Raw genomic sequence first — 27,820 nt, 5'->3', positions numbered from 1 at the left:
CTGCGTATATCCGGCGGGGAGTGACACGCCCTCGGCTAGTTAGCTCCGCCCCAGATGGAATCGGTCCGCCCTTCTTATTGGGTGCGGGGGGGGGGGGTTACTGGCTCCGCCCCCGACGAGGAGCTGACAGCCAGCCCCGTCGTGGTAACCCCGTGGAGCGCATGGGCAATGGCGGCTAACCACGCCGGTGTGAGGACGCACACTCCCCGCACGCCGCGCCGCGCCCCTCTGTTGTTGTAGTTGTTGTTGTAGTTGTTGTTGTAGTTGTTGTTGTAGTTGTTGTTGCAGTGGACATGGGGAAGATGGGAGGAGGTAAGGGGAGGTCCTAAACTCACTACTGGTGCCATACGATCACATTCTGGTGCAACGAAGAGTCAGAATTAATGGAAACGAGTCCTTAACTGACATAGACTAAGAATAACTAGCAAGATGTCCGAAAGTTGTCTACGTGAGATGCGGTGGACCTGGGCACGACATTTAATGGGGGAAAAAGGGGAAGGTCGGTTCTACAGAGTGTTATTTACAGGCAATGGGACTAGGGAATGGGGGATTGGGGATAGTTGGGGAGTATTGGGGAAATAGGGGAGTATTTACAAGCGGATATTGAGGCCAAGTCCCATATCCGCAACAATAGTTTCAGATCAATCGGACAAGTGATTGCAGAGAACCATTTTTAAAGTGAAAATTCATGGGTACAGCACAAGCAGATACAAATGATAATGGGCAGAAGGATGATGGACAGAGGAGAGGAGGCAGATGATGAGGATGAGGAGGAGGATGACGATTGGGAACAATGTGATCTGGAAGAGGACCTGGCTAATAAGATAGAAGAGGTGAGAATAACACCAACTGAAGACAGACCACGACGAGTTCAACGACGTAATAATAATCACACAAAAGCACTAATCAGCAGAACAAACAAATCTTTAAAAAAAATAATACCAAATCAGCCACACTGAAAGAAATAAACAGTGAATTTTGCAGCAGCACTATTCATTCAGGACAAAGTAACAATGAAGCACCACAAGAACAGAACAGATCCCACAAATAAAAACCAAGCACCACCTTGGAAGCAATGATTTGAGAGACGGAGGGAGATGCTGAGAAAGGAGACAGGACAAATACCGCAATTCCAAAGAGGAAATCAAAGCCCAAAACTAAAGAGGAGAATTCAGAAAATTCAAAATAAAAATATAAAATTGAAGACAAAGACTAAGAGGTAATGATTGCTGAAAACAAAATGAAAATCGAAATGATTGTAAGGAAAATAAAAGAAACTATGACAAGGCTAACATGAGGAGATTAAAGGCCAGATGTTTGAAAACAACTCAAATATTTTACCGTGAACTAGGGAAACGGAAACAGAATGTGTCATCCCCTCCTGAAAAAGATTAACTGGAATGATTTTGGAAAGGAATTTATGAATCAAATACCACAATAAGGAGGCGGAATGGATCCGAAACCTGGAAGAGAAAATCAATACAGGAGCTCGACAACGAGGAAATGCCCCCAGTAATTGATAAATATGTAAAAAAAAATAGGACAATAACTTGCAAAAATGGCAAACTTCAAAAGCTCTGGCCCAGATGTGATCCCAAACTTCTGGCTAAAGCAACTTGATGCTGTCCACGTTCAATAAGTTTGAGCATTCAATGAACTTATCCAAGAGGATCAGGAAATGGATAAATGGCTCACAGAATATAACACCTTCCTCTTCCCAAAATCTGAAGAGACCCAACTACCCCACAAATACCGGCCAATGACCTGTCTTCCAACAACATACAAACTTTTAACAGGAATCATCACAGAAACAAGGTACCACCACCAAACATAACAAAGAGGCCGAGAGGCAGAACAGAAGGGATGCAAGAGAGGATGTTACTGAACAATAGACCACCTATTACTAAACAAGACCATACTTGAAAATTACAATACGAGAAAAACTAAATTATCCACGGCATGGATAGACTATAAAAATAGCTTTTGACAGTGTCCCCCCACATTCATGGATGATAAAGTGCATGCAAATGTATAAGATAATTCCTCAAATAATCAAGTGATTGAGAAAGCCATGGATCTATGTAATACCACACTAATCCTGCAGCACTCAAGGAAAGATTGAAATCTCAGGAGGAAAGATACGACACATGATCTTCCAAGGAGCCGGTCTTTCCCCCTTCCTGTTTTGCCTGGCCCTGGACCCACTAAGTAACCTCATTAATGTGCAAGGACACCTTAACGTACAATAAAAGAACATGAAATACACAAGAAAGGTGACACATCTACTCTATATGGATGATTTTCAAAAAAAAATTTTTTTTTTTTTTTTGTATACTGAATCGAGGCTCGTGAAAGAGCTAACATTTATTTCACAAACAAAACAACCAGACAAACAAAATATACAAAAAGAGGGAGCGGAAGACAAGATGGGGAGAGAAGGGGGAAGCACACAACCACAACATTTGAGAGCAGGGAGAAGTGTGGGAGGGAGAGGGCTTGGGGGGGGGAGGAGGCGTGGGAAGGGGGGGGGGGGGGGGGAGAGGTATAAAGCACAAGGGGACCGAAATTAGCGGGGGTAGAAAAGATCAAGGTTTTGGATGGGGGAGGATAAGAGATGGTGGTGAACAGCTGTTTTAAAGACCTGGAGGGTGGAGTGGGATTGAAGAGAGTGAGGGAGTTTGTTCCAGAGGCGGGAGAAAAGAGGAATGAAGGAGTGAAGGTGAGCAGAAAGTCTTGATTTTGGCAGTTTAACCATAAGAGGGTTGCAGGCAGATCTTGTGCGACCTGTAGGAATATTTGGGGGACAGAGCCCAGAGAGAGCTGGGGGGGCAAGGCCAGAGAGGAGTCGGTAGAAGACGGAAAGACCACAAACCTGCCTGCGGTGAGTGAGTGAAAGGCCCTTGGAGTTAGCTTCATCGCGGGAGATTCCAATGATTCTGAACGCTTTGGTTTCAACAGCGTGAAGACGAGCTAGGTGTGAGGCAGGAGCACCAGACCAGAGGGGAGAGCAGTATTCCATAGAGCTGCAGATGAAAGCCTTGTATGTGGTGAGGAGCTCATGTGTGCCAAGGAAGGACTTCGCACGATGGAGGATGCCCAGTCGGCGACTGGCTTTGGAGGCCAGATTTGAAATGTGGTTTTCCCAGGAAAGATCATGGCAAATAGTGAGACCCAAAAGCTTGAGTGACAGAACTTCTTGGAGAGGATTATTCAGAAAGTGGATGGGAGGGTTGTCCAGTCGGTCTTTTTGGAGAGACATCGTAAGAGTGTGAGATTTATCAGGATTGAAAGACATGTTCCATTTGTTTGCCCAGTCTGTGATTTTGTCCAGGTCTGCAGAGAGTGAGGAGGCTGCAGACTGCCGATCTGAGGGATGAGGAATGGAGCGACAGAGAGTAGAGTCATCAGCAAAGAGATGGAGAGGATTTTCAAGAGAGTCAGAGAGATCATTGATGAAGACCAGAAAAAGCACAGGGCCCAGAACACTACCTTGGGGAACTCCAGCCTGAACAGGAAGAGGAGATGAGAGAAACCCATTCAGGGCCACACGTTGACTATGACCAGAGAGGAAGTCCGCCAGCCATGCGTGGAGATTTCCATGGATACCAAAGGAGGAGAGTTTGGTGAGCAGAGCAGGGTGCCAGACCGTATTGAAGGCACGTGAAATGTCAAGGGAGACAGCTCTAATTTCCTGTTTGGCGTTGAGGACCTCCATCCATTGTTGAGAAAGCAGAAGCAGCATGTCCAGAGTAGAGTGACCAGGTCTGAAACCAAATTGATGATCAGAGATCAAGCCATTGGAGAAGAGGAAAGATTTCATATCTGAAGCAATGATGGATTCCATGACTTTGCTGATAATTGTTAGAAGGCTGATTGGTCTGTAGTTGGTAGGATCTGTTTTTGCACCTTTTTTGTGCAAAGCGGTGATGTTGGCTGATTTCCAAGCAGATGGCAGATGACCTTGAGCAAAAGAGAGGGTGAAGAGAACAGAAAGAGGGAGTGAAAGAGCGGAAGAACATGATTTTAGGACCCGTGGGCTGATGCCGTCAGGACCAGTTGCAGAATCAGAGTCGAGGGTTGACAGAAACTTTTCCACCTTGTCAGGAGGAAAGGACACAGAGTCCAGGAGCAGCTGGGTACGACTGTGTACGGTGGGTACAGAGAGTGATGGGTTTGGGACACAAGATTTAGAGGCAAACACAGAGTTGAGGCATTCAGCTTTTTGCTCGAAACGCCGAAAAATTGGCAGTACAACTGAAATTAGTGAAACAGTTTGACGACATCCCAAAGGAATTTAGCCGAGACAAGTGTCAAGTGCAGATTCGTGCAAGGTAGACCAACAAAAACGGGAAACATAAAAATCGACCTAGATACAACAATACAGGAACTAGACAACGAAGCATCTTACAAATAGCTTGGAGTAGAAGAGGGCCTCCAAATTTGTCATAAAAATGCACAAACCAAAGAATACCTGTATAGAACAAGGCTGAACCTGAAAACATATCTCACCCAAAGGAACAAAACCAAAACCATAAAGCAACTAGCAATACCAGTGTTTCAGTACAGCTGCGGAATTGTAAGCTGGCCACAAGTGGATATCCATGGGGATATAATGTTGGAAAAAACAAAAAAACAGAAAAAACATCAGTCACATGGTTTGGCAGCCATTTTAGATTTAACGAAAATATTCAATAAATCATTTCTTTGAAAGGGCTTACCCTATCGATGCTAATATAGTGTGAAAAAAATCATCTCACACCATTGCTGCATGCATATCGTGTGAAGATGGTGACATTATAGGTCACGTGGTTTGGCAGCCATCTTGGATAGAAAAACGAATACAACGTTTACACATCTTGGATATCTGATAGAAAAACGTTTACACATCTTGGATATCCGAAACAACACCAAACAAACATCACACAAAATACACCACACAAACATGTCCTGATGAGGGTGTGCAATCTCTGATTACTCTTACTTATTCTACACGAAGTTCACGTAAATATCAAACATTTTATTTCAGGATCATCGTTTGAAAATTTTAAACAAGTATTTTTTACTAGCCGAAACCCGTGGAACATCCACGGAAGGGAGGATGTGGTGTATGGATAGAGTGTACCATTATGGATTGCATAGAGGATTTGCTTGTCCGAGTAAGAGTTAGGAAGAAGATGAGAATGAAGAGTGCGTATATGAACAACGTATTTATTGCAATCTACTTAAATGACAACGCTACGATATACTTTAAAAAAATGAATGGATTCGTAATAGGAATCGGCATAGCACCACTCTGGCCACACTGGCGCAGTGGTATGTGTCAATGGAAAGGAACAGCAGTAGAACCATAGACTTTTAAAAAATGAACGGATTAGTAAATCGACTGGAATTAGCCCCATACTGGCGCATTGGTAAGCGTCAATGTCAAGGCAGAGCAGTAGGAATATAATACAATGAACGCAGTATCAGAGGTTGAAATTATTTTAAAACTTCTGGATAAACAATGTTTGGGGTAATAGTCAAGCCTCTGACGACTCCTTGCGTACTCGTATTATCAACCTTGATATACACATCTTTGAACGACCGTGCTCTTGAACATGCCACATATAACTGGCCGTGGGAGAAGACAGGAGCAGGCAAATAGATACCCAGTTTACGGAATGTTTAGAAATTGTGGTAAACCCACCTGATGAGGTTAGCGTACACCGCGATCGACGACACCGGCACAAATGCATGCTCAGGATTGTCCACTTAGTGGACGGCTTGCTGTCGCCTTCGACTGTCCAATCAGCGGACGGCTTGCTTCGCCTTCACCCAGCAGACGCCAATAACATGGCGTCGTATCGGCAGTTAATCGGATGCTTTTGGGCCCCAACGTCGGCTAATTAAGATTTTTCGAGTATGGCTGTATGTGATAAACAAAGAGCGCAGTTCGTAGATCGTAAATCCATTAGTGCCGTGGGCATCGGGTCACTGGGTGCGGCGTAAAAGGGATAACAAAGTCGAGTCCTTACGCTATTATTATATAGATATGAAGGACATTGCTGCCCCCTTTTCATAAAGTGATGCATAAAGAATGCCTACAGCAGTACTGTGTATGTCAAGACTAAATTGGGGACCGACAATACATTTTGCATTCAAAGAGTTTGTGTTTGGAGAAATGAATCGCTGGTTCATCGGTTGCCCTTCTGCATCATACCAGCAGTTCAAGCCTCTAGAAGTAGAATTATGAGTCGATAAGTGTTTAAATAGTGTGATAAAAGACCTCTTGCTCTCTTGTGATACTGGGTCATTATGGTTGCGCCATTCTTGAAAATTATCTTTCACAAAGTCGTGGAACATGATTGGCCAATGTCACAATCCATCAGTGGCATTTGGTTTGATTTGAGAGCCATGCATGGATTTCAAACACATTTTCCGCTTTATTTATTTGATAATATATTCAAAATAGTTACAGTAGGGTGAGATCCAAAGTCGTTAGAATAATCTTGAAGAACAGAAGACAGGGGTGATAAAAATATGGAGGGCGAGGACAGGGAGCGTTTGTTAATCTGGTCTTCAAATACTGAACATTGGAAATGGTGGGGAAAGCAGGTGGCAGATGGTTCCATAACTTAGTGGTGTGAAGAAAGAGAATGAAAGCAAATGCACATTTGGTGGTTCTGTATGTGTGAAGATGCTTCGTGCGTGGGGTAACCACAGTTGATAGTTCTGCAGAGCAACTTTTATGGTGCTAATGGAAGAAGAGGAAACTGCTTTGTGATCGGTCAGCAGTTGAAGGTTGTCAGTAAGCTTGAATGAATAATTAGTCTTGCTTGTGAAGTTGTATCAATCTGCGTTGGTTAACAGGTAGAATGTTGCCGAAATGAAGCTCTTTACTCAAGTTAATGGCTAACAGCAAAAATGGCAGCTCAGCTTGTTGCTTCAAACGACAGTTAGAATACTTCTGATTTTTTTAATTTATTATGTTGAAGGCTCCAGCCATGGACTATATAGTCCGCAGGCCTTAAATAAAAGAACTGCATTGATAGAAAAGTGAAGAAATTGGGAAGAGTCTGAGTATTTGAGGAAGTAAAAAAAATCTGCTTTTTGAAAAGGGGAAGGTTGCAAGTGTTTGGAAATACATGGGAAGGTAAAGACTTCCTCAGTTTGGCAGTGGAGGAGGGGAAACAAACATCATAACGACCCACCCTTGAGTTGCGAATGGCCACACGATAACCATGAGATGTAGCGGCTTGTCGAGTATTCCATGGTCTCGCTAATGGCGGAGGTACACAATAAGGAAGTTATTGGGAGCAAAAACCGAAGTAATATCTATAGAAAAGAGAAAGAGAGCCAACTTTGTGGCGTGATTCTAGCGGGTCAAGCTTTGAGGTCAGATTGGGAGAGTTCATAAGTCGGATTACTTTGGATTCAATTCCGTCCGAGAAGTACTTGTATGTTGAGCTAGAACCTCCCCAGATGTGAGAGCAGTACTCTATACAAGGATGAATCAATCCTTTATATAGTTGAAGCAACTGTTGAGAGAAGAAGAATCCTCGACATCTGAACAGGACGCCTAGTTTCTTTGAGGCAGACTTAGCTATTTGCCTAATGTGTGGATTCCAGGATAAATGTGATGTTGGGGTAATACCTAGTAGGTTTATTGTATCACATGGTGTAATTGTGGAGCTTTCAAAGGAGATTGGAGAGTTGAGAGGAGTATAGCAGAGAGATACAACAACAACAACAACAACAGGCATTTTAAGGCCATTTTCCCTGCAAGAGCGGGGGTTAGCTTTGCGGTCCCCATGACAATCTTCTCCATTTTGCCCTATTTTCTGCATCTCCCCTTGTTAACCCCCTTGCCCGCATTTCTTCTTCGACCATCTTCAGCCAAGTCTTTCTCGGTCTTCCCCGTCCTCTACTTCCTTCTACATTCATTTCCATCACTTTTCTCAACCAGTCACTTTCATCCTTCCTCAACACATGAGCAAACCATCTCAAACTGTTTCTCTTCACAGCATCAATCACAGGCTCTATTCCCATCATCTTTCGCAATTCATCATTTGTCTTCCTTTCTCTCAACGATACTCCGCACATCCACCGAACCATTCGCATTTCCACCCTTTCCAGCCTTCGTTGCTGCTCTACGTTCATTACCCATGTCTCGCTCCCATTAATCATAACACTTCTCACACATGCAGCATAAACCTTTCCCTTCAGCTTCAACGACACTCCCCTCCTCGTCAGCGCGCCACTCAGTTCCCGAAACTTCTTCCATGCACATCTCACTCGAGCAACCGTTGCCGAGTCTGATCCACCTTCTCCATTCAGCATGTCTCCGAGGTAACAAAATGTTTTCACACCTTCCAGCTTCATGCCGTCTCCAAGATCCAACTCAACATTTCCTCCATCTGCAGCTCCCTCTGTGCACACCTTACACTTGAATGTAGCTGCCACACTGGTTAATGACCCTCTCAGACCACTGCATTTTTGATGAACCCACTCAGCGCACATTGTACATTGAATGGAATTCACTCCGACACCCTTCCTGCACACAGCACACGGCCACTTCCCAGTTCTTTCCACCTCACCACATGCTTTACCACTTGCCATCACCTTCGTTTTTCCAATATTCACCTTCAGAAATTTATTTCAGAAATCAGAATGTCAGAATGTCAGAATCAGAAATCAGAATCAGAAATGGGAAGAAATTTATTAATAGATGAACTGAACTAAGGCTCATATTAGAGGTAATAAAAAAACATTGAAAGACATCATTCGACATTTACATGACTTACAATGACATTACTAGGCAATAGAGCAATTGATATAAAATGGGATTTTAACCTGTGATATCAGCATCATGAGTCATGTCTCCAGATTGGGATGCCAAACAAGATAACCCAATACTTGTATTATGCTTTTGAAAACATCCAGGGAGTGACTGCTGTTTTTTCTCCATTTGCCTTGCAGAGAACCTAAAGTTTACACCTCAACCTCTACCACAGCAGTGCCTGCAACTGGGAAAGCATGGCAACCTGCAGTGTCAAGCCACTGGCCGCCAAGAGCCAACAATTGCCTGGTCCATGGAAGGTGCAACCACAGTAACTGTCATTACCACACTTTCATCCACAGTAACTGTGCTAGAAAAGGATTTATTTTGTCATGCTACTAGCCAAAAGGCCTATTCATTTCACATTTGACATATTTTTAAATGAATCTCCATTTCACAAATTAAAGTGATGTAACATGGCACTAGACCGAGTTTGTACTCTAATTTAATCCTGCCAAGAATCAAAGATAAACTATAAAAAGAAATCCCAGCACTGAAGAGTTGAAGAGCTCCTTGAAAGCTCACAGCTCCTTGTTTACACTGTATATTAATGGGTAATGGGACTGGTGGACAAGCTGTGCAGTTGATTTATACCCACTCAAAACGGCCATGAGGACTTGTAGATCGTGCAGTACTTGCAGTACTTTCAGATCATCCATTTCGTTTTGCAGGCAGGATGGGTGTGAATGCAAAATTTGTGATGTCGCATGTAAGAACGAATACGGGTGGTTTTATTTCTGGATGGCCTTGTATGGTATTAATGCAAACTACATCCGCATAGTCCTATCCCTTGACTCTGCCCGCTTGGTCCCATGATAGTAAACAACTCTTTGCTTAGCTTTCAGAGTGGCACTGTGTCAAGTCCAAACTGTGAAAACAAGGCCTACTGGCACCACTGAGATCCTCCTGTTACCTTAAGAAAAACTGTATTGTAAAACAAACATGAACATACACAATTCTGTTTGTTGTCCTGCCTGTTTTCCTAGTATGTGTCTGTGACCTTTGTCTCTGTCTTCGTCTGACTCTGTTTTGTTGATCTCTCTCCCTATGTTTTCTTGCTTTTGATGAGCTTTGACTTTGGTATTAAACACAAAAAAAATTTGCAACCACAGCATGTCACAATGTGTTTACGGTCTTTGCAAATGCCATTTGGCATGCCGTGTCTGTCATATCCAGATCCCAACACTTCCACCTGATGTTAAATATACAGCTAACACTAGCAGGTTATCTGGCCAGTGTACTAACGTGCACAAGGCAAATATTGCAGTTTTCAATATTAACATTGCAATAGGCAATTGTATTATTTTATTTTTTTGAAAGCTATCGGTGGATATTTCAGTCATAACTTGAAAGCTGCTGGGATAGTCAGATTTATTTCCCCAATGAAAGGATTATTGGTGCTAAGATGCAGCACTCCTGGCTGGCATGGTATCAGAACAGCAGTTAATAGTTACATTGGACTTGAGTAAACAAATACAGACTCGATAACTCTATAGCCAGTATACTACCACCTGGGTTTTTCTGCTATTCCACCTAATGTTATTTTCAAATACATTAATTATAAACAGAAGTACCGTAAAATGGGGGGAATAGGGACACAAACTGAAAAAAAGTTCGGAAACTGTTTTTGCTGAAAATTGATAACCATACTGATTTGTTGATATTTGGGTTGAAAGTGTTCTCTTGTTTTTTTAAAAAGCAACTTATAGTCCCTATTAACCCCATATATGGGTTAAATAGGAATAAATAGGATTTTTATGGCTGTCCCTATTCACCCCGTTTTTATGGGTGTTACGTTTTTACGGGTTTTAGTTAATGGGGACTATAAGTTGCTGTTTTTTAAAACAAGAGAACACTTTCAACCCAATTATCAACAAATCAGTATGGTTATCAATTTTCAGCGAAAAAAGTTTCCGATTTTTTTTTCAGTTTGTGCCCCTATTCAGCTTGCTGTCCCTATTCCCCCCATTTAACGGTACGTATAGACTTTCCATATCTGTCTAACATATATTTGCTGCTTTCTCTTCTTTTTTTTTTCTCCTATCACTCTGCCTCCATCTCTATTACTCCTTTGTCTTTTCTCTTTTTCTCCCTTCATTTTACCATACGAAGGTGAGGAATCGCTACCTCGTCACTTATCTCAGGAACCTGGACGACTGGTTTTTCCAGAAGTGCGGATGGAGGATCAGGGCCGCTACACGTGTACCGCTAAAAACGAGCGGCAAGGCCACATTCGAGCCACTGTTAATCTGCAGGTTGCAGGTATAGAAATGGGGGAGAAAAGGGAATTTAATCTGAGAAACTTGATGCTGCCAAGGTGGATGGTTTATTTAGCTTGGTGGTGATTTATGAGATGAAGGATCAAAATCATAAGCAACACGTTGATCGATTGCTTTGTGATACTGTTTGTAAAACTCAGCAGGGGGATTGTTGAAGGTGTACCTTGTAGTTTTTAGTTTGGAACCAGTGGTGGTAATGAAGGGGTGAGGTCAACCGAAAATTTGCTTCCAAACATGACTTTTATCCATTTTATATTTTTATGCCCCCGCTGATGAAGTAGCCGGAGGCGTTATGTTTTCTGGTTGTCCGTCCGTTCGTGCATTCTTGATAGGTTTTCATTACCTTGATAGGACAATAACTTAAGAACAGCTGAAGGGATCTCAGTCAAACTTGGTACAATTATGTATAATGATGCAAAGTTGAACTGATTAGATTATGGGGTCAAGAGGCCAAAGGTCAGAGGTCCCATTTGGTAAAAATTCTGTCGCCATGCTAACTTGTGAACCAATGATGGGATTTTGACCAAACTTGGTATCAATATATATATGATGCAAAGATGAACTGATTATATTTTGGCATCGAGGTCAAAGGTCAGAGGTCATGTCAGGTAAAAATGTGATACTTTGACAACCTTGTGACCACCGAGAGAACCATTTGCATCTTTCCCAATACCTAACCTTGGGTTACCGCTGAAGTGAAGGCTTGTTTGATGAAGAAGATGCGCGCATTCCTGCAGAAGGATGGCTGCGCCCTCAGAAGGATGTTGACGTCGCACGGCTCAATTTGCTTCATCTAATCCCAAGTCAACTTGACCAGAATAGATCCTATGTTCGTGGATTATTTATTGATTTCTCATCAGCCTCCAACACTATGCAACCATGTAGGCTTCTGAAAGTGTTGTGACCTGTGCCTGAACCTCCACATTATATTCTGGGTGGAAAGTCTTTACGGCGTAGCCCGTAGAGCAATGCCGTCTGGAACAGCGTTTGGCTGTCCGTCCGGTGTGTGTATGTTTGGTCCCTCACAAATGTCCACCAATCAGCTGAGGATCTGGTCACATGACAGAGGGACAGCAGATCCTCCACTCAGCAGATCCAAGCCCGGCTATGCCATTGTTAGACTATCGGTCATTGTCGGTTTTTTTGATCTTGTTGAACAAGGTTGTGAGATGTTCCGTGTGAGTGAATCAAAGTGTTTGAAATCAAGGTAAGGAGGGCCCATGTTCTGAGTGGGTGAACGGGGCATAAGTTCACTCACTCAGAACAACACACGGCCCTCCTTACACCGTGAACCCCTTTTTCTTCCTCCCCATCCCCCCCCTTAATCTCCATCACCATCTCTTCATATTCCCGGCACAAAGCGACTCCGCGTTGCCCGGCAACACTGGGTATTTTTGCCTTAATAGAAGACTGGAGAGTGTCTGGAATAACATTATGCTTATGGTCATAGTTTGGTGCTGAAATGTAATTTCCAATGGGTCAGCTATCCTTTGAAGGGTGCTGTCTGTTCCCTAAGCTGTTTCAAGCTCTTTGGCTTGATGCTTTAGCATTGCTCCAGACAAATGTGTGCCTCCTGACTAACCAGCTGGAATAAAACACGACCAACTATTAACGTCATCCATCCTCCACTGAACATTCCCGGCTCATACTCTTTGGCGCTTCTGGTTGGGATTGTCACTCGTCTAATTTTTTTTTTTTTAAAGCTTTCACCATCTGTGTGTAAAGTTTGAGATGTAGACACACAAAACATTTTACCAACACACACCTAAGTTACACCAGGCAATTATAACTTTCGACAGCTCTACTTTCTCAGCCTGGTACTATTAGCACATTTATTTGACGACACCATTTTCATCACACGAGCGAGAAATCATGTGATCCATCCAATGTGTGTTGCTTTAAGCCTTGGTGTTGCCAACACATGTAAGCAGCCACCCATTTTTGTTCTGCAATCGAAGTTGCCGACAGTTTAAATAATCCCCTGCTTGTTAATTCCTCCAAGCAAATATCCCCACCAACTGACAGGAACACCCATTTAACCGATGGGATTTGTGTGCAAAACGTGTTTCCTGTAACGTTCCATTCGATTGGGAATCCACAAATAGTGGTGCCAGCAATACTAGTCGTCGTAAACCGCAACCATTTTGTGGCATAGGCCTGTAAAAAAAGGTTACTAAGTGAATTTTTTGTTCTCCTTGTGGTATTTTTATTGAGTTTTAGGGGAGGTGGTGATGGAAAAGTACCTTTGAAACTGAAAGGAAGAATTTACAAGACATTTGTGAGACCGGCATTGCTATATAGTGCAGAAACCTGGGCAACATCAAATAAAGAGGAACAGAAACTGGATGTAAATCAGATGCTGATGATGAGATGGATGTGTGGAGTGACGAGAAAGGACAAGTTTAGGAACCAGTATATCAGGGGGTCAGTGAGGATTATGGAAGCATCGAAGAATGTGGCCGAGAAGAGATTGAACTGATTTGGTCATGCGAGGAGGTGGAGAGAGAAGAGAGAGTGTGATGAGATGGGGTTTCCAGGAAGAAGGAGAGGAGGAGGGCTGAAAACCAGATGAAAGAATGCGGTGGAGAGAGATTCAGAAGTTGTGGGATTGGAAGAAGAATGGGCGATTTCTTCTTCCAATCCAGGAAGAGATGGACAAGGGTGAACAAACCGGCATTGTGGCAACCCTAAGTAAAAATGGGAAAAGTCGAGTTATTTTTTTATTGAGTGTTGAGACACCCTGTGATAATATTCGGAGGAATATATAATTCCCGGCTCGTACTTCTGCTTGGTGGTGATTCGTTTTTTTTCTTTCTTTATTTTTTTATGTGGCCTCATTGGGACTATAGTTTGCCACTTCATTGCCACGTCTTTGGTCAGAATGTATCAGACTTTGAAATTCGGTCATCATGGAATAAATAAATAAATAAAAATCTCATAAAACATATACAGTACATTGTCCAGTCATGATTCACAACTTGTTACCTTCGCCTCCAAAGGTGGACGGAGCTCATGCTTTCACCCCTGCCTGTCTGCTTGTCTGTCTGTGAGCAGGATATCTCAAAAAATAGTTGTGGCGGATTCAGACAAAACTTGGTGGATGAGTTGGGTAGTTGACAAGAACAAGCCGATTAGATTTTTGTTCAGGTATGGATGCAGATCCGGCCTATCTGTGGAATACAAAACGTAAACTGTTTAGTATGGCGGAGGTATGTGGTCTACCTATTGCTGGTCTGGTTGCTTCCTGCTTTCTTGGCTCCCTTCACTGAACTAGCTTTCTACTAGTTACTCTGCCCTCATCTTTACCTCACATTTTCACGGCCCTTTTCTCTGCTCCTGGTTCCGTCATATCAGGCATTCACAGACCTCACCTGGCTTTGTGAAACCAAACGGGCAATTCGTCAGTGCAAGTTACAAACTCTATTGTTTCACGGGGGTATCGGTTTCACTCGGTGGCAAAGCGTGGAGAAAATGTGATCCTGAGGATAATGGGAAACACTGGGTACGAGAAATAATGGACATGGTATTTTAAGATGATTGAATAAAATACCATGATGTAACGCAGCGAGGGCATGAGTAGGTGTCCTGGCTGCGCACTGTAGGCTGGCTATAGGTGAGTGGGCATCGAGGCTGTTGTAAAAGAAAGACATGCGTGAAAGAAAGATATCCTAAGAAAGCAGAGATTTTGAGAAAATCAATGGTGATTGTTAAATCGCTGCTGCTCTTTTCTCCTCTAATCCTCATCACTAATTTTCAGCATAATTTTATCTTGAGTTACTTAGGTTCCAGCTGAAGCTGCACAAGGTAACTCTGCCAACACACTTTTACCCCTACCCAAGCAGTCTCCCAGGATTAGGAAGGTGGAATGACAATAGATATATTTAAGAGGGACCCCAAAGGATTTGAGGATGGACTTTCCAGAATAAAGGCAAAGAGCCAAAGCGGTGTCACGTTATGAACGGAGTGGACCAAGCTGTGAGAGATGACTAAGGCTTTTCCAGATGAGTGCAGTGACCATTTGTTGTCTGTTCATCAATCCTCGATACTCGACAGAACCCTTCTTTTGAGCATTAACACAGCGGTTCCGTACCTTCCTTTGCAAAATACTCCGAGGAATCCATTGGGAATGCTGGTTGTTTTTCAGTGCACGTTTTGGTGTGGTGGGGAGAGGTCTTGGTGGTTAAAACTCTTCTCTTAACTTGCTTTGGCAACATATTTAGTGTGTGCATAATCGTTTGAGGCCGGAGGGGTTTTGAGCCCCATATAATCTCCATACAAAATGGGGGTTTCTAAGGAGCATGTTTTGTGAGTAAAGGCTGCTTTGTTTTGCTTCCAACGAAGGGTTCTGTGAGCTCGCCTTGTGAGCCGGATTATGAAACCCCGGAGCTTGCCTTTGCTTATTAGTCGGTCCCTCTGCCACCGATGCACCCTGCTAATTCCTACTTCTTTCCATCCTTTTAACTTTTTTCCCCTCTCCCTTTAATCCTTGCAGTTGTCTTTGTGATAGTTTTATTCATTCATTTTATTTCCCAACTGTCACTGATGAATGGAGGTGAAGCCGGTACCTGCTTTGACCCTATGGTTTTGTGAGAATGGTTGCATTTCTTTTTTTTACTGAACAGTGTTCCCTGCTTTCACGACGGAGCCCCAGAACACAACAGTGTACCATGGGAACCCTGCTATTCTTCACTGCCAGGCGAGCGGCCAACCTCCACCCTCTATTCAGTGGAATGTTCGTGGTCACATCCTGAAACCCGCAGGTCCTCACGATAGGTTAGCGTCAACATCTGCTGGTCATCTCCCATCTGCAAATTTATTGCCCTGTGACTGATTTTACCCAAAACAGTCTCATTATTCGGTGGTTTCTCTGTCTCTCTGTTCCTCTTGATGTGCAGAATTATTCTACTGCCAAATGGTTCTCTGATGGTCCACGATGTTGTGCCGAATGACATGGGTCGCTACACCTGCATTGCAGGCAACAGCTGCAGCATCAAACACCGTGAGGCGTTTCTCTACACCGTAGGTGTGTGGATTGATGAGGAAAAATGCTTGAATATACCTAGTCAGTTATCTTCCTGTCATTTATGGCCATGAGTTCTGTACGTGGCAAATTTAGAGGCCAATTGTTTGATGTGGGCTTTGTCAGTATAAACCAGAATGGATCCGAGCCAAGTTTGTCGGGAAGGTATTTTTTGTGGGACCGTTTATTGATGTCGTGAAAATGTCTGACACTCATCTCTTCTTTGTGCTCGTTAATTTTTTTCCCTTCAATTCATGGTTTGTGACCTTTATAATTATATATATATAAATATATATAATTTTTTTATAAACAGGAATTAAATTCCTGCATCGGGCTAAGTGTGAAAAACTCTGACTCGACACGGGACTCGAACCAAGGGCCTCCATCACTTTCACGGTGACAGCCCACTGCGCCATTAAGCCAGCTGAAATCTCATAAATATAATTATATATAAAATAATATAATATATATAAAATAAAATATATAAAATTATTATTAAAAAAAAAAAAATTCTTATAAATAAATTATAATAAATTATTTAATCATTTTTGTAATTAATAATTTATAATTATAATTACTTAATTATTATTATTTTATTATTATAAATAAATAAATAATTATTATATAATATCTTACTATAATTCACCAAATGTCTGTCCGTCCGTTCGCAGGTACCGCAAAAACGGCTGATCCGATAGCAACGATATTTTGGGTGGGTAATCCTGGGACCCCCTGGAGTAAAATAGACTTTATTGTTTTTCCAATTTTTCCAATTTTCCAGTTTTTCCAAACACTATGGAATAATATTTACTGATATGAACAGTGATGTGGCTTTTGTTGAAATTCTACGTACCAGGAGAGAGTAGATCGACTCCTGACGAACTCTTCCTATATGCAGTATAAACGTGCGGCTACGAAGAAACACAGCAGCTTGTGCAAAGTGACTGAGAAACAGGTATAGCGGCCGCTTCTTTGTTACAGATTCTGCGTGCACTCTTCACACATGAACGTGCGACTGAGAAAGACGTGTAGCGGCTGCTTCCGTTGTGTAGATTCGTCGTGCATCGTCGCGCCGCATCTATTTACCTTCAATTTCCGATATTTTGCCTTTTTGTCCCCCGTCGCACCGCGGAGCGAAAGGGGGACTATGGTTTTCCCGTCCGTCCGTCCGTGCGTGCGTGCATAAGCGAAGGACCGCATTCGAATTTGGTGTGTGGGTGCAACCCAAGTCAAAATCCAAGATGGCCGCCGCCATGTATGTCTGATGCCATGTATGTCTGAACCTTGTGAGCTGAATATCTTGAAAAATAAGCGAAGTACCAACTTCTAATTTGGTGTGTGGGTGTATCTCGGCATAAGGAAGAACGCTATTGAAAATTGGTTCGCCACGTCAAAATCCAAGATGGCCGCCGCCATGTATGTCTGAACCTTGTGAGATGAATATCTTGAAAAATAAGCGAAGTACCAACTTCTAATTTGGTGTGTGGGTGTATCTCGGCATAAGGAAGAACGCTATTGAAAATTGGTTCGCCACGTCAAAATCCAAGATAGCCGCCACCATATATATATGTCTGAACCTTGTGAGCGAAATATCTTGAAAAATAAGCGAGGTACAAACTTCTAATCTGGTGTGTGGGTGTATCTCGGCATAAGGAAGAACGCTGTTGAAAATTGGGTCGCCACGTCAAAATCCAATATGGCCGCCGCCATGTATGTCTGAACCTTGTGAGATGAATATCTTGAAAAATAAGCGAAGTACCAACTTCTAATTTGGTGTGTGGGTGTATCTCGACATAAGGAAGAACGCTATTGAAAATTGGGTCGCCACATCAAAATCCAAGATGGCCGCCACCATATATATATGTCTGAACCTTGTGAGCGAAATATCTTGAAAAATAAGCGAAGTACCAACTTCTAATCTGGTGTGTGGGTGCATCTAGGCACAAGGAAGAACGCTATTGAAAATTGGGTCGCCACGTCAAAATCTAAGATGGCCGCCGCCATGTATGTCTGAACATTGTGAGATGAATATCTTGAAAAATAAGCGAAGTACCAACTTCTAATTTGGTGTGTGGGTGTATCTCGGCATAAGGAAGAACGTTATTGAAAATTCGGTCGTCACGTCAAAATCCAAGATGGCCTCTACCATATATATGTCTGAACCTTGTGAGCGAAATATCTTGAAAAATAAGCAAAGTACCAACTTATAATCTGGTGTGTTGGTGTATCTCGGCATAAGGAAGAACCCTATTGAAAATTGGGTCGCCACGTCAAAATCCAAGATGGCCACCGCCATGTATGTCTGAACCTTGAGCGGAATATCTTGAAAAATAAGCGAAGTACCAACTTCTAATCTGGTGTGTGGGTGTATCTAGGCATAAGGAAGAAAGCTATTGAAAATTGGGTCGCCACGTCAAAATCCAAGATGGCCGCCTTGCGTCTTCCACTTTGTCAACTCGCATCACTTCACCGAAGGGGAACCTAGGCGTAATGCTTGTCATTTGGGCCTCCCAATTGAAGCCCCGCCCGTAGGGCGGGTACCGTTGCTAGTATGTAAAATAAAGTAAAGAATATATATATATATATATATATATATATATATATATATATATATATAATCTTCCTCTATCTGTTCAGCAAGAGGTCAGTAGGTCTATTGAGTAAGTACTACATGAGTACGTCTATTAAGAACATACTATTAAAACGTGAGTACGTTCAGTAAGGGAGAATGAACATAGTTATTGGTGGACACAGGAGGAGGCCAATTGACTCACCATGCCTGTGCCGAACCAGACTTGGTACATTTAATCTATCAATTTATTTCCATAATTTCCCTGGAGGGAAAGGGGGCCTGAGGAATAGGGAGGATAAGAACGAGGCAACACATAGACATCACAGGGTGTTTTATTTATTTCATCACAGGGTTCCCCATGACAGGGTACATGCAGTCGTGGCCAAAAATATTGGCGCCCTTGCACGTTTTTCAAATAATGCACCATTTCTTACAGAAAATTGTCAAACTTAATAATCTTTTGGTATCCACATTTGTATTTCTTTGGTTTGCAGTGGAAGAAAACAAAAATGCTGATAAAATCACTAAATCTTAGCTTATTCCACACAGAAATCCTAAAAATGGCCCGGTCAATATTATTGGCACCTTTCAGAAGTTGTTAGAAATAATTTGATTTCAAGCAGGTGATTCCCCTTTACTTTGGAATTAAACTCACCCAGGTGAGTTGCAGGTGCCTGCAATATAAAAATCACCCATTGAACCAATTTGAATAGAGAAAAGGAGTCATTCTGCTGTTTCGTGTCACTGTGTGTACCACAATGAGTATGGAGAAAAGAAAGAAAACCAGAGAATTGTCTGAGGAGGTCAGACACAAGATTGTAGCAAAGCATGGACAATCTCAAGGCTACAAGTCCATCTCCAGAGACTTTGATGTTCCTGTGTCCACCGTACGCAATATAATCAGGAAGTTTAAGGCACATGGCACTGAAGCCAACCACCCTGGACGTGACCGCAAAAGAGAGCTTGATCGAAGATTGCAGCTAAGGATTGTTCGAATGGTGGACAAAAGCACCTCGATCAACTGTCAAACAGATTCAAGTTGACCTTCAGACACAAGGTACGACAGTTTCAATTCGCATCATCCGTCGCCAACTCGGTGAAAGGGGTTCTATGATTGGAGACCCAGGAGGACCCCACTGCTGAGATAGACATAAGAAAGCCCGACTGGAGTTTTCCAAAACACACCTGAACAAGCCAAAATCCTTCTGGGAGAATGTCCTGTGGACAGATGAGACCAAATTAGAGTTTTTTTCTAAAGCACATCATCTCTATGTTTACAGAAAACAAAATGAAGCCTTCAAAGAAAAGAACACCTTCCCTACAGTCAAACATCGAGGTGGTTCAGTGATGTTTTGGGGTTGTAGTGCTGCCTCTGGCACTGGATGCCTTGAATGTGTACATGACATGAAATCAGGAGATTACTAAGGCATTTTGGAGAGCAATGTTCACCCAGTGTCAGAAAGCTGGGTCTCCATTTGAAGGTCATGGGTCTTGCAGCAGGACAATGACCCCAAACACACTTCAAAAAGCACCCAGGAATGGTTCAAGACAAAACGCTGGACTGTTCTGAAGTGTCCAGCAATGAGTCCACATCTAAATCTCATTGAACACCTGTGGGGGGATTTGAAAACAGCATTTGGGAGAAGGCACCTTCAAATCTGGGAGAACTGGAGCAGTTTGCACAAGATGAGTGGGCCAAACTGCCAGCAGAGAGGTGTAGGAAGCTCATTCATCGCTACAGGAAGCACTTGAATGCATTTATTTTGTCCAAAGGCCGTGTGTGCTACCAAATATTCTAGGGTGTCAATAATTTTGTCAATGCCATTTATTTTTATTTTCGGATTTAAAAAGATGTATTAAGTTCTGAACCAAAAACAAAGGTTCTGTAATATTAAGTGAAATAAAGAATTGTGGAGACCAAATACTTTTGTCAATTTCAACTTATTTTTAGAGAAGATTGTGAGTTATTTGAAAAAAGTGCAAGGGTTCCAATATTTTTGGCCACGACTGTATTCCTCCTTCATCCGGAAGCACGTGTTCCCCATGCAACATGTAACAAGCTTCATTTAAAATCACATGTTCATTCCGTGTTCTTGCTTTTGGACGCCTCTTCCTAGCTCTAACTTGATTGGTTGCCCGGCATAGCAACAGCTCCCAAGGATTTCTTCAACCTTGAGGAAATCCTTACTTGAGGATTTCCTAAGGGTTGTTTATGCAACAGCACTTAAGGAACTCCTTCGCAAAGGAATCACCGTGCAACTATGCTACCTTTCGGTAAATCTTTCCTTACGGATAAGGGAATTTTATGTAACCGGGTTATTGTCCTTGTGGAGGGGCTGCAACACAAATCTCACACACATACAGACAAATGCAGTCAACTCTCGTTACTCCGGACTCTTGTTCTTTGTTAATCCGAATTTGTTCCCAGCACCCAATGTCGGATTAGCGAGATTGTCGGATAAACGATTTTTACCCCAATCCCCCAAGCGTTCAATTAGCGGCTCCATGGAACCGGTAATTCACGATGTTGGCAAGCGTGCCGGTGTCCGTAGGCATGTTAGGCCGAGTATGATCAGTATCCTACAGAAACTGGGTGTATTGTACAATGATCGTTGTAAATGAAAATAAAGAACATAAGATCATTAAATAACTTGTAATATTTTTATTTACACAAAAATATAACGATATATCAGGTGACGACGTGTGCGTGTCTGGAATGGTCTTGCCGCAGAATGTAAGATGGCGACGGCGGGTACCAGTCTAAACATCCAGGTCATTATGGCACCGACTGAAAGGTGGAAGCAGAGTATCAGCCCAAAAGTGCACTAAGAATCATGAGAATTTTCCATATCACAGTGACGTTTTGCACCTAAGAGTCTGATTTCAGGAAAAAGTCCAATAGGGTCTGCTGTACCGCCATCTGATGACTGAACAAAGCAAAGTGTGGCGCGCTGCCCAGGTAGAGTCCAGGTGTTCTGCTTGAGATGAGATATCAACGTGTCCATGGCAGATTTTACGTCGTTTGTCGAAATATTTCGAGGTGGTTCGTCCGTTTCGTCATTGTCGTCTCCGTTTTCTTGCGATGAAGGCTTAGCGATCGTTAAGATGTCGTCGTCCATCGGCGATTTCCCGGTTTCGACATGACTATCCACGGCAAGCCATTCACGAACCTGTTTGCACGCCTCCCCATCGGCGTGTTGCTGATTAGGCAATCGGGTCACGGTGCCTGGTGAAGGCCAATTGACGGTGTTGCTTGTCGGGTTATAGAGACCGTTTCACATGTGTTTTGATGATTTTTCACTGCATTTCCCCTGTAGGAGTCGGATAGCGAGATTATCCGGATTAAGCAGGGTCGGACTAACGAGGGTTGACTGTACATGAGACAACACTGGAATTGACGTCAGACAAACGCAGTCATTGAGCTTGGGGACAGTGACGTCTCTTACCAGAGCACTGTGGGTAGTCATCCTATCTTTGTCATGTCGTCGTTTTCTCACTGCACTCAGCAAGCACATCGATCGAGGATTTCCCTCGTCCCCAAAGATGCCAACCTTGGGGGTTTGTCTGTGCTGCTCATTCTTTAAATGCTGAGCATTAATCGAGGAAGCAGCATGTACAATTTTAAAGTCTTTTTCTATGAATCGCCCACGGTTGGAATCAAACCGCCGATCTCTGTCTCAGGGTGGATGCTCTAACCATTTCACCACCTTGACGGTGTATTTGAGGCCGTGGTGTGTAGTGTAGATTATTATTCCTGGCGTTCCTGGCAAAAGACATTAAGTGTTTGTCTTGGTGTCCGTGCTGTCCCGCTTTTTGAAGAATTATTCCATTTTTTAATAGTTAATTTTATTTCAATTTCCAATTATTTTTTTTATTTTTTTTCCTTTCAATTTTCATTTATTTAATTTCTCAAAAGTTTAATTTTTCCATTTTTTTTTTAATTAAGTGTTTTTCATCTTGGTGTCCGTGGTGTCCCGCTTAAAAAACAAAAAAACGTTTATTTTAGTTGTGAAGCAGAATTTCATGTGCTACCAATTGGCTGATATTGCAAGTTGGCCATACCGGGAGCCATCAGCGATCTCCGATCGCAGCCGTCTAGTTTGTCCATGGTTTGCCTACTGCATATTCTTTTTCACTGCTTTCTGTAGCAAATGTAAACTTTAATTCAAACTTTGACTTACAATGAATATGTAGATTTGCATTTGATAATAAGGATTGAAATGTTTTTAATTGGGGAGTGGGGGAATTTTTGGAAATTCCCTTATGGAACTATGGAAAAGTTTTTTTTATGATTTTTATTTTGGAAATGGTTGTGTAATGTTGCATTTTACCTACTAAATGAGATTGTTCCTTTTCTTTGGTTCCATTACCCATCAGACCGTCCATCGGCTCTAATGCCAACAGAGGATCCAAAACCGTCTCCATACCGCATGATCCAGACAATTGGACTGTCTGTGGGGGCTGCGGTGGCATATATAATTTTGGTTTTGGGCCTCATGTTTTACTGCAAGAAACGGCGGCAGTCACGTAGTGGCAAGAAGGTCTCGGGTTCGGAGGAAACTGAGGCTGAGCATCTAAATGGTTAGTTGCTCTGAAGATGCACAAGCAACATTGTGAAGTTAATTTGGTTAAAATATTGTATCCCGTCTGTCCTGTGAAATCAATTTGCTTTTAGAAATTAATATAAGTGCATGATAATTATTTTTTACTTCCAAATAACCTCGATTTTGATTGTGCTTGTAAGATTAGGGTGCCATTCACTGATTAGGATTGATTGTCCCAAAGGTTAAAAAGAAAATGGTTTTGTCTTTCCTGTTTGTTTCATGTTTTTTGCCTTGCGTGTCTGTCTGAAAGTTTTTGTCCATATTTACCCGGCGCACGCGAAGCGAAAAGCAGGGTTAAGCAATCGGTTCCAGTCCATCCGTCCGTGTGTCTGTCTTGTCAGTTTATGACGGAGGAACACCTTATTTAAATTGAATGTTATATTTTGAACATTTAGTCAGGTTCACTATGTCAATAAATTATATTTCGTTCAAAATCATGGTACATTAGCAAACCTATACATTTTTGGAAAGGTTATAGCATAAGGAAACTAAAAATCAATGTTTACATTTGGAGATATACCTGTATGGCGGCCATTTTCGATTTTCAAAATGGCCACTGTAAAATACATATTTTGTTCTATTTCTGCCTCTAATTACCCTAAAAACTTTTTAAAATATACTAAACCTATATTTTCAGGGACAAGGAATCCAATGAAAGTATCAAATTAGTGCTATGGGGAATGGTAAGACACGAATTAAAGGTTTTGAATTGCAAAATACTGTCTTTATATTCGCGATAAGTTGCATAATCAAATACATGTTATCATTTTGTACAGGCAGTTAATAACATCAAAATGTGTCACAATAATTCATATCACCAAACATACACAGGCAGTCAGCAAAATCATACATACACATGCAGTCAGTATAACTTCACATCTACACAGGCAGTCAATGACAAAATATACACAGGCAGTCAATGGCATCAAACATACACGATTACAGAATATGCCATTTAGAGTTCGTCATCACTGTCCCGTGTGTCGTATCCGACAATATAGTCCGCATCGTTTTCACAATCCGTTCCACACAAGCAAAGGTCGGTCAAATTGATTGGCAAATCGAATTGGTCGAATGGTCGATCGAATCGAATTCGATGAATCGAATCGAATCGGTCGAATGGTCGATCGAAGCGATTGGTCGAATGGTCGAATTGGTCGAATGGTCGAGTGGTCGAATGGTCGATCGAAGCGATTGGTCGAATGGTCGAATTGGTCGAATTGAATTGGTCGGAATTGGCAAATGTAAACATTGATTTTCAGATTTTACATGTAATATAACGTTTCCAAAAATGTATAGGTTTGCTAATCTACCATGATTTTGAACGAAAAAACATAGTGAACCTGACTAATTAATCAGAAGACAAACCTGCCGTTGAACAGTACTTTGTCTCGGAATTGGTCCCGATTGTACATGCACAGAGAGGAGTGAGATTTTTTTTTTTTACTCTTGTCTGCCAGCCTGTCAGTCAAACAACATTTAAAATCATTCCAACCAGGAAACACCCTGATTTTAAGGATGTTATGAAGGGCAAAAAACAGGCACGAAGAACTAATGTATTGTGTTAGATAGGGTGGTGTGATAGACGCTGGATAGAACGGAAGTAAAACTCGGAATTAATTAATTTATACGCCTTTAAGCCTTTATTTAAATTGAATTATTAGATGCAGTACTTGAACACTGTGGAACACACACCACTTTAATATTACTTCCAAGAACCTCCAGTTTTTCACAACTTGGACAAGTTCTATCGGGTCGTGCATGTAATAGGAACTGTCAAGCACAGCCCCTGGGAAGTGGGCCTGGCATGTGCGAGGGTGCAGCATCCGGGTGAAGAAGAGGCTGCTGATATGGCTATGTACGATGCTCATTACCTTCGCTACCAAAGGTGGATGCAGGTTGTTTTCACCCCTGTCTGTTTGTTACTTGCAAAATCGAAGATTTTTCAAGTATATTGGTCGGTTGTGTTTGTGACTCTGTCTGTCTGTTTGTTTGCTTGTTTGATTGTCACCGGCCTACAGGTCACAATTTTCAACCGATCTTCACCAAACTTCACCAAGTGGTAGGGTTGGTCAAAAGCCAGAAGCCTATTGTTTTTGGGATCAATAGGTCAAAAGGTCAACATAGGCCAAAGGTCACCAAATTTGCTAAATTTCTAAAATCCTCAATTTTCATCCGATTGACTTGAAATGTGAAGACCACTTGCATATCTGGTCACTGAATTCAACCACCAAGTATTCTTGGTCAACTTAGGCCAAAAGGTCAACATAGGCCAAATTTCTAAAATCCTCTATTTTCATCGAATTGACTTGAAAATTGAACAGCATTTGCACATTGAGTCACTAAATAGGGAAACTAACTATTTTTGAGGTCAAAAGGTCAAAGGTCAACTCAAGGTCAACCTTCCAAAATCATCATTTTTCATCTGAAAAATCGTCACTTTTCATCCTGTTGACCCGAGCTTTGATCAAGATTGTAAATTTTAAACTTCATGAAATGGACAATTTGCTGTATCAATGGTAAACTTTTGGGGGAGGGCGTATTTTGCAAGTATCGTGCTACGCATGACGTTTTCTTGTTTGTTTGTTTGTGAACAGGATATCCCAAAATGTTGTACACAAATTCAAATGAAATTTGGTGGAGAGGTTGGGTGTGTGACGAGGAGAAAATCAAATGAAATCAAAAAATGATTTATTGAACGCATGTCTGTCAGCTAATGGCTGAATTACACATGCATAAGAAATGATTAGATTTTGGTGAACATCCAGATCCGGATCTGGAGAAGTGAAAGCGTAAAACCGATATTATATGGCACGATATCATTACTGTGTATAAGGGTGGTATATAAGACTGCTTTAGTAGCGCTAAACTTCTGCATTTTTAAAAACGATCTTTAAAATCATTATTTAATTTAAATTGAAGTTTGTACTCGAACACCACGTGGGGCATTGTGTTCTATGAAATCTCATTATTTAAGAACTAACTGCCAATTTAAAGTTTTAGGCCGAGACCCCTGAAACCATTTTTGATTGATAGTGAGGCCTATAGAGGGACATGTTTATCTGGTAATATTAGAGAAAATAAGATGGTTATAGCCTTGAAGAAATTTGATCCTTGTTAAATACACCGCGCTTGAGCGTAATTGATACTTCAAATCAATCTGGATGGTAATGTGCGTCATCATTTTCAATATCGTATTTCTTGGAGTTGCTCGATGTTTATTGAAGGGATCCATGTTTTTTGTGTTATTTACCAGGTGAGACGCCACAGGTGAATGGTGAGGCACTGTCAGAGCTGAAGGATGAGGCAGCTGAGGAGATTGGACTGATGTCGGTGGGTATGGCGAAGAGGAATAGTCTGAGCGATGCACCAATCATTGCTGTGCAGCAGTTGCAGCGAATCACCCTGCTGGGTATGTGTTAAGAAAAGATTGAGGTTGGGGTGGTGGTTGTGGAAGCTGGGGGTGAGTGGGTGGCGGGTGATGAGGGACATTGGACAAGGCAGTCCTTTCTGAATATTCCTGAAGTTTGGAGCGCTTTTGTTTATGCCTCGCCAAAGTCGCCGGACGTATTATGTTTGCGGTTTGTCTGTCCGGCTGTCCGTCCGTGATAGGTTTTTGTTACCATGTCATGTTCAGAACAGCTGAAGGGGTTTGAATCAAACTTAGATCGATTATGTACTATGAGATAAAGATGAACTGATTACATTTTGCCTTCAAGAGGTCAGAGGTCATATGAGGTAAAAATCCTGTTACCGCAATAACTTGTGAACCAGCGATGGGATTTTGACCAAAGTTGGCACAAGCATAACGAAATGCTAACACAAGAACTGCGGTGCCAGGACGTTAAGAATTATGCAATTTAAAGTCAACGTCTATCTTTGTAAGAAAATACAGAATACCGTATCTTCCTTCAAGCTGAAACTCCGAGCAGTTAAAATGGCGACTATTTCCGGGATCAAGACGCACTTTTGGGAGCACGCTTTAATCGTGTGTGGACTGTAATGTATTGCTAGGTTCTTGGTCCATGCTTGTGGTTTGTTTCCGTGTTTTGTGAGTTGCACTTCCTGCTCAGACGGGATCGAAATTATTTTTTGTACCTGAGAAAAACAGCGAATACACGGGTCTGCGAATGTTGGGACCGTGAATGTCGAGGTCCGACAGTATATAAAATGATGGAAAGATAAACGGATTAGAGTATGGCGTCAAGAGGTCAAAGGACGGGCCCGTTAGGTAAAAATTATGTTACCGTGCTAGCTTGTGAACCAGTGATGGGATTTTGATCAAAGATGAACCGATTAAATTTCAGCCTCGAAGGTCAGGGGTCGTGTCAAGTAAAAATGTAATACTTGGGAACAGCTGAAGGGATATAAATCAAAATTGGTACACGTATGTATAATGACGTAATACTGAGGGCTGATTCGGAGGTCGAGAGGTCGAAGAGTACCTTTCTGGTTGAACCCTCAAGATTATGTGCATACGTTTCTTTTTCTCTTCTCTCCGCATTATCAGAGTTAGCAGTTTGAAGC

The 27,820-nt window shown here is 42.1% G+C and overlaps 1 protein-coding gene across 1 annotated transcript in view; it reads left to right on the top strand.

Annotated features, from left to right (window-relative positions):
* The window catches only part of PTK7 (protein tyrosine kinase 7 (inactive)), a 148,863-nt gene that overhangs the window by 110,158 nt on the left and 10,885 nt on the right, over window positions 1-27,820 (top strand). The window contains exons 11-16 of the mRNA XM_068131445.2: window positions 8,959-9,078; window positions 10,931-11,080; window positions 15,720-15,870; window positions 15,993-16,120; window positions 23,067-23,270; window positions 26,550-26,705. Of these exons, the coding sequence (XP_067987546.2) occupies window positions 8,959-9,078; window positions 10,931-11,080; window positions 15,720-15,870; window positions 15,993-16,120; window positions 23,067-23,270; window positions 26,550-26,705 (909 nt within the window). The remainder of the gene's footprint in view (window positions 1-8,958; window positions 9,079-10,930; window positions 11,081-15,719; window positions 15,871-15,992; window positions 16,121-23,066; window positions 23,271-26,549; window positions 26,706-27,820) is intronic.

The sequence above is a fragment of the Myxine glutinosa genome, chromosome 11 (assembly GCF_964187855.1).
Source record: "Myxine glutinosa chromosome 11, kmMyxGlut1.1, whole genome shotgun sequence".
NCBI classification, from domain to species: Eukaryota; Metazoa; Chordata; class Myxini; order Myxiniformes; family Myxinidae; genus Myxine; species Myxine glutinosa.
The sequence above is the reverse complement of the archived record's forward strand: the minus strand, read 5'-3'. Positions and strand labels throughout refer to the sequence as shown.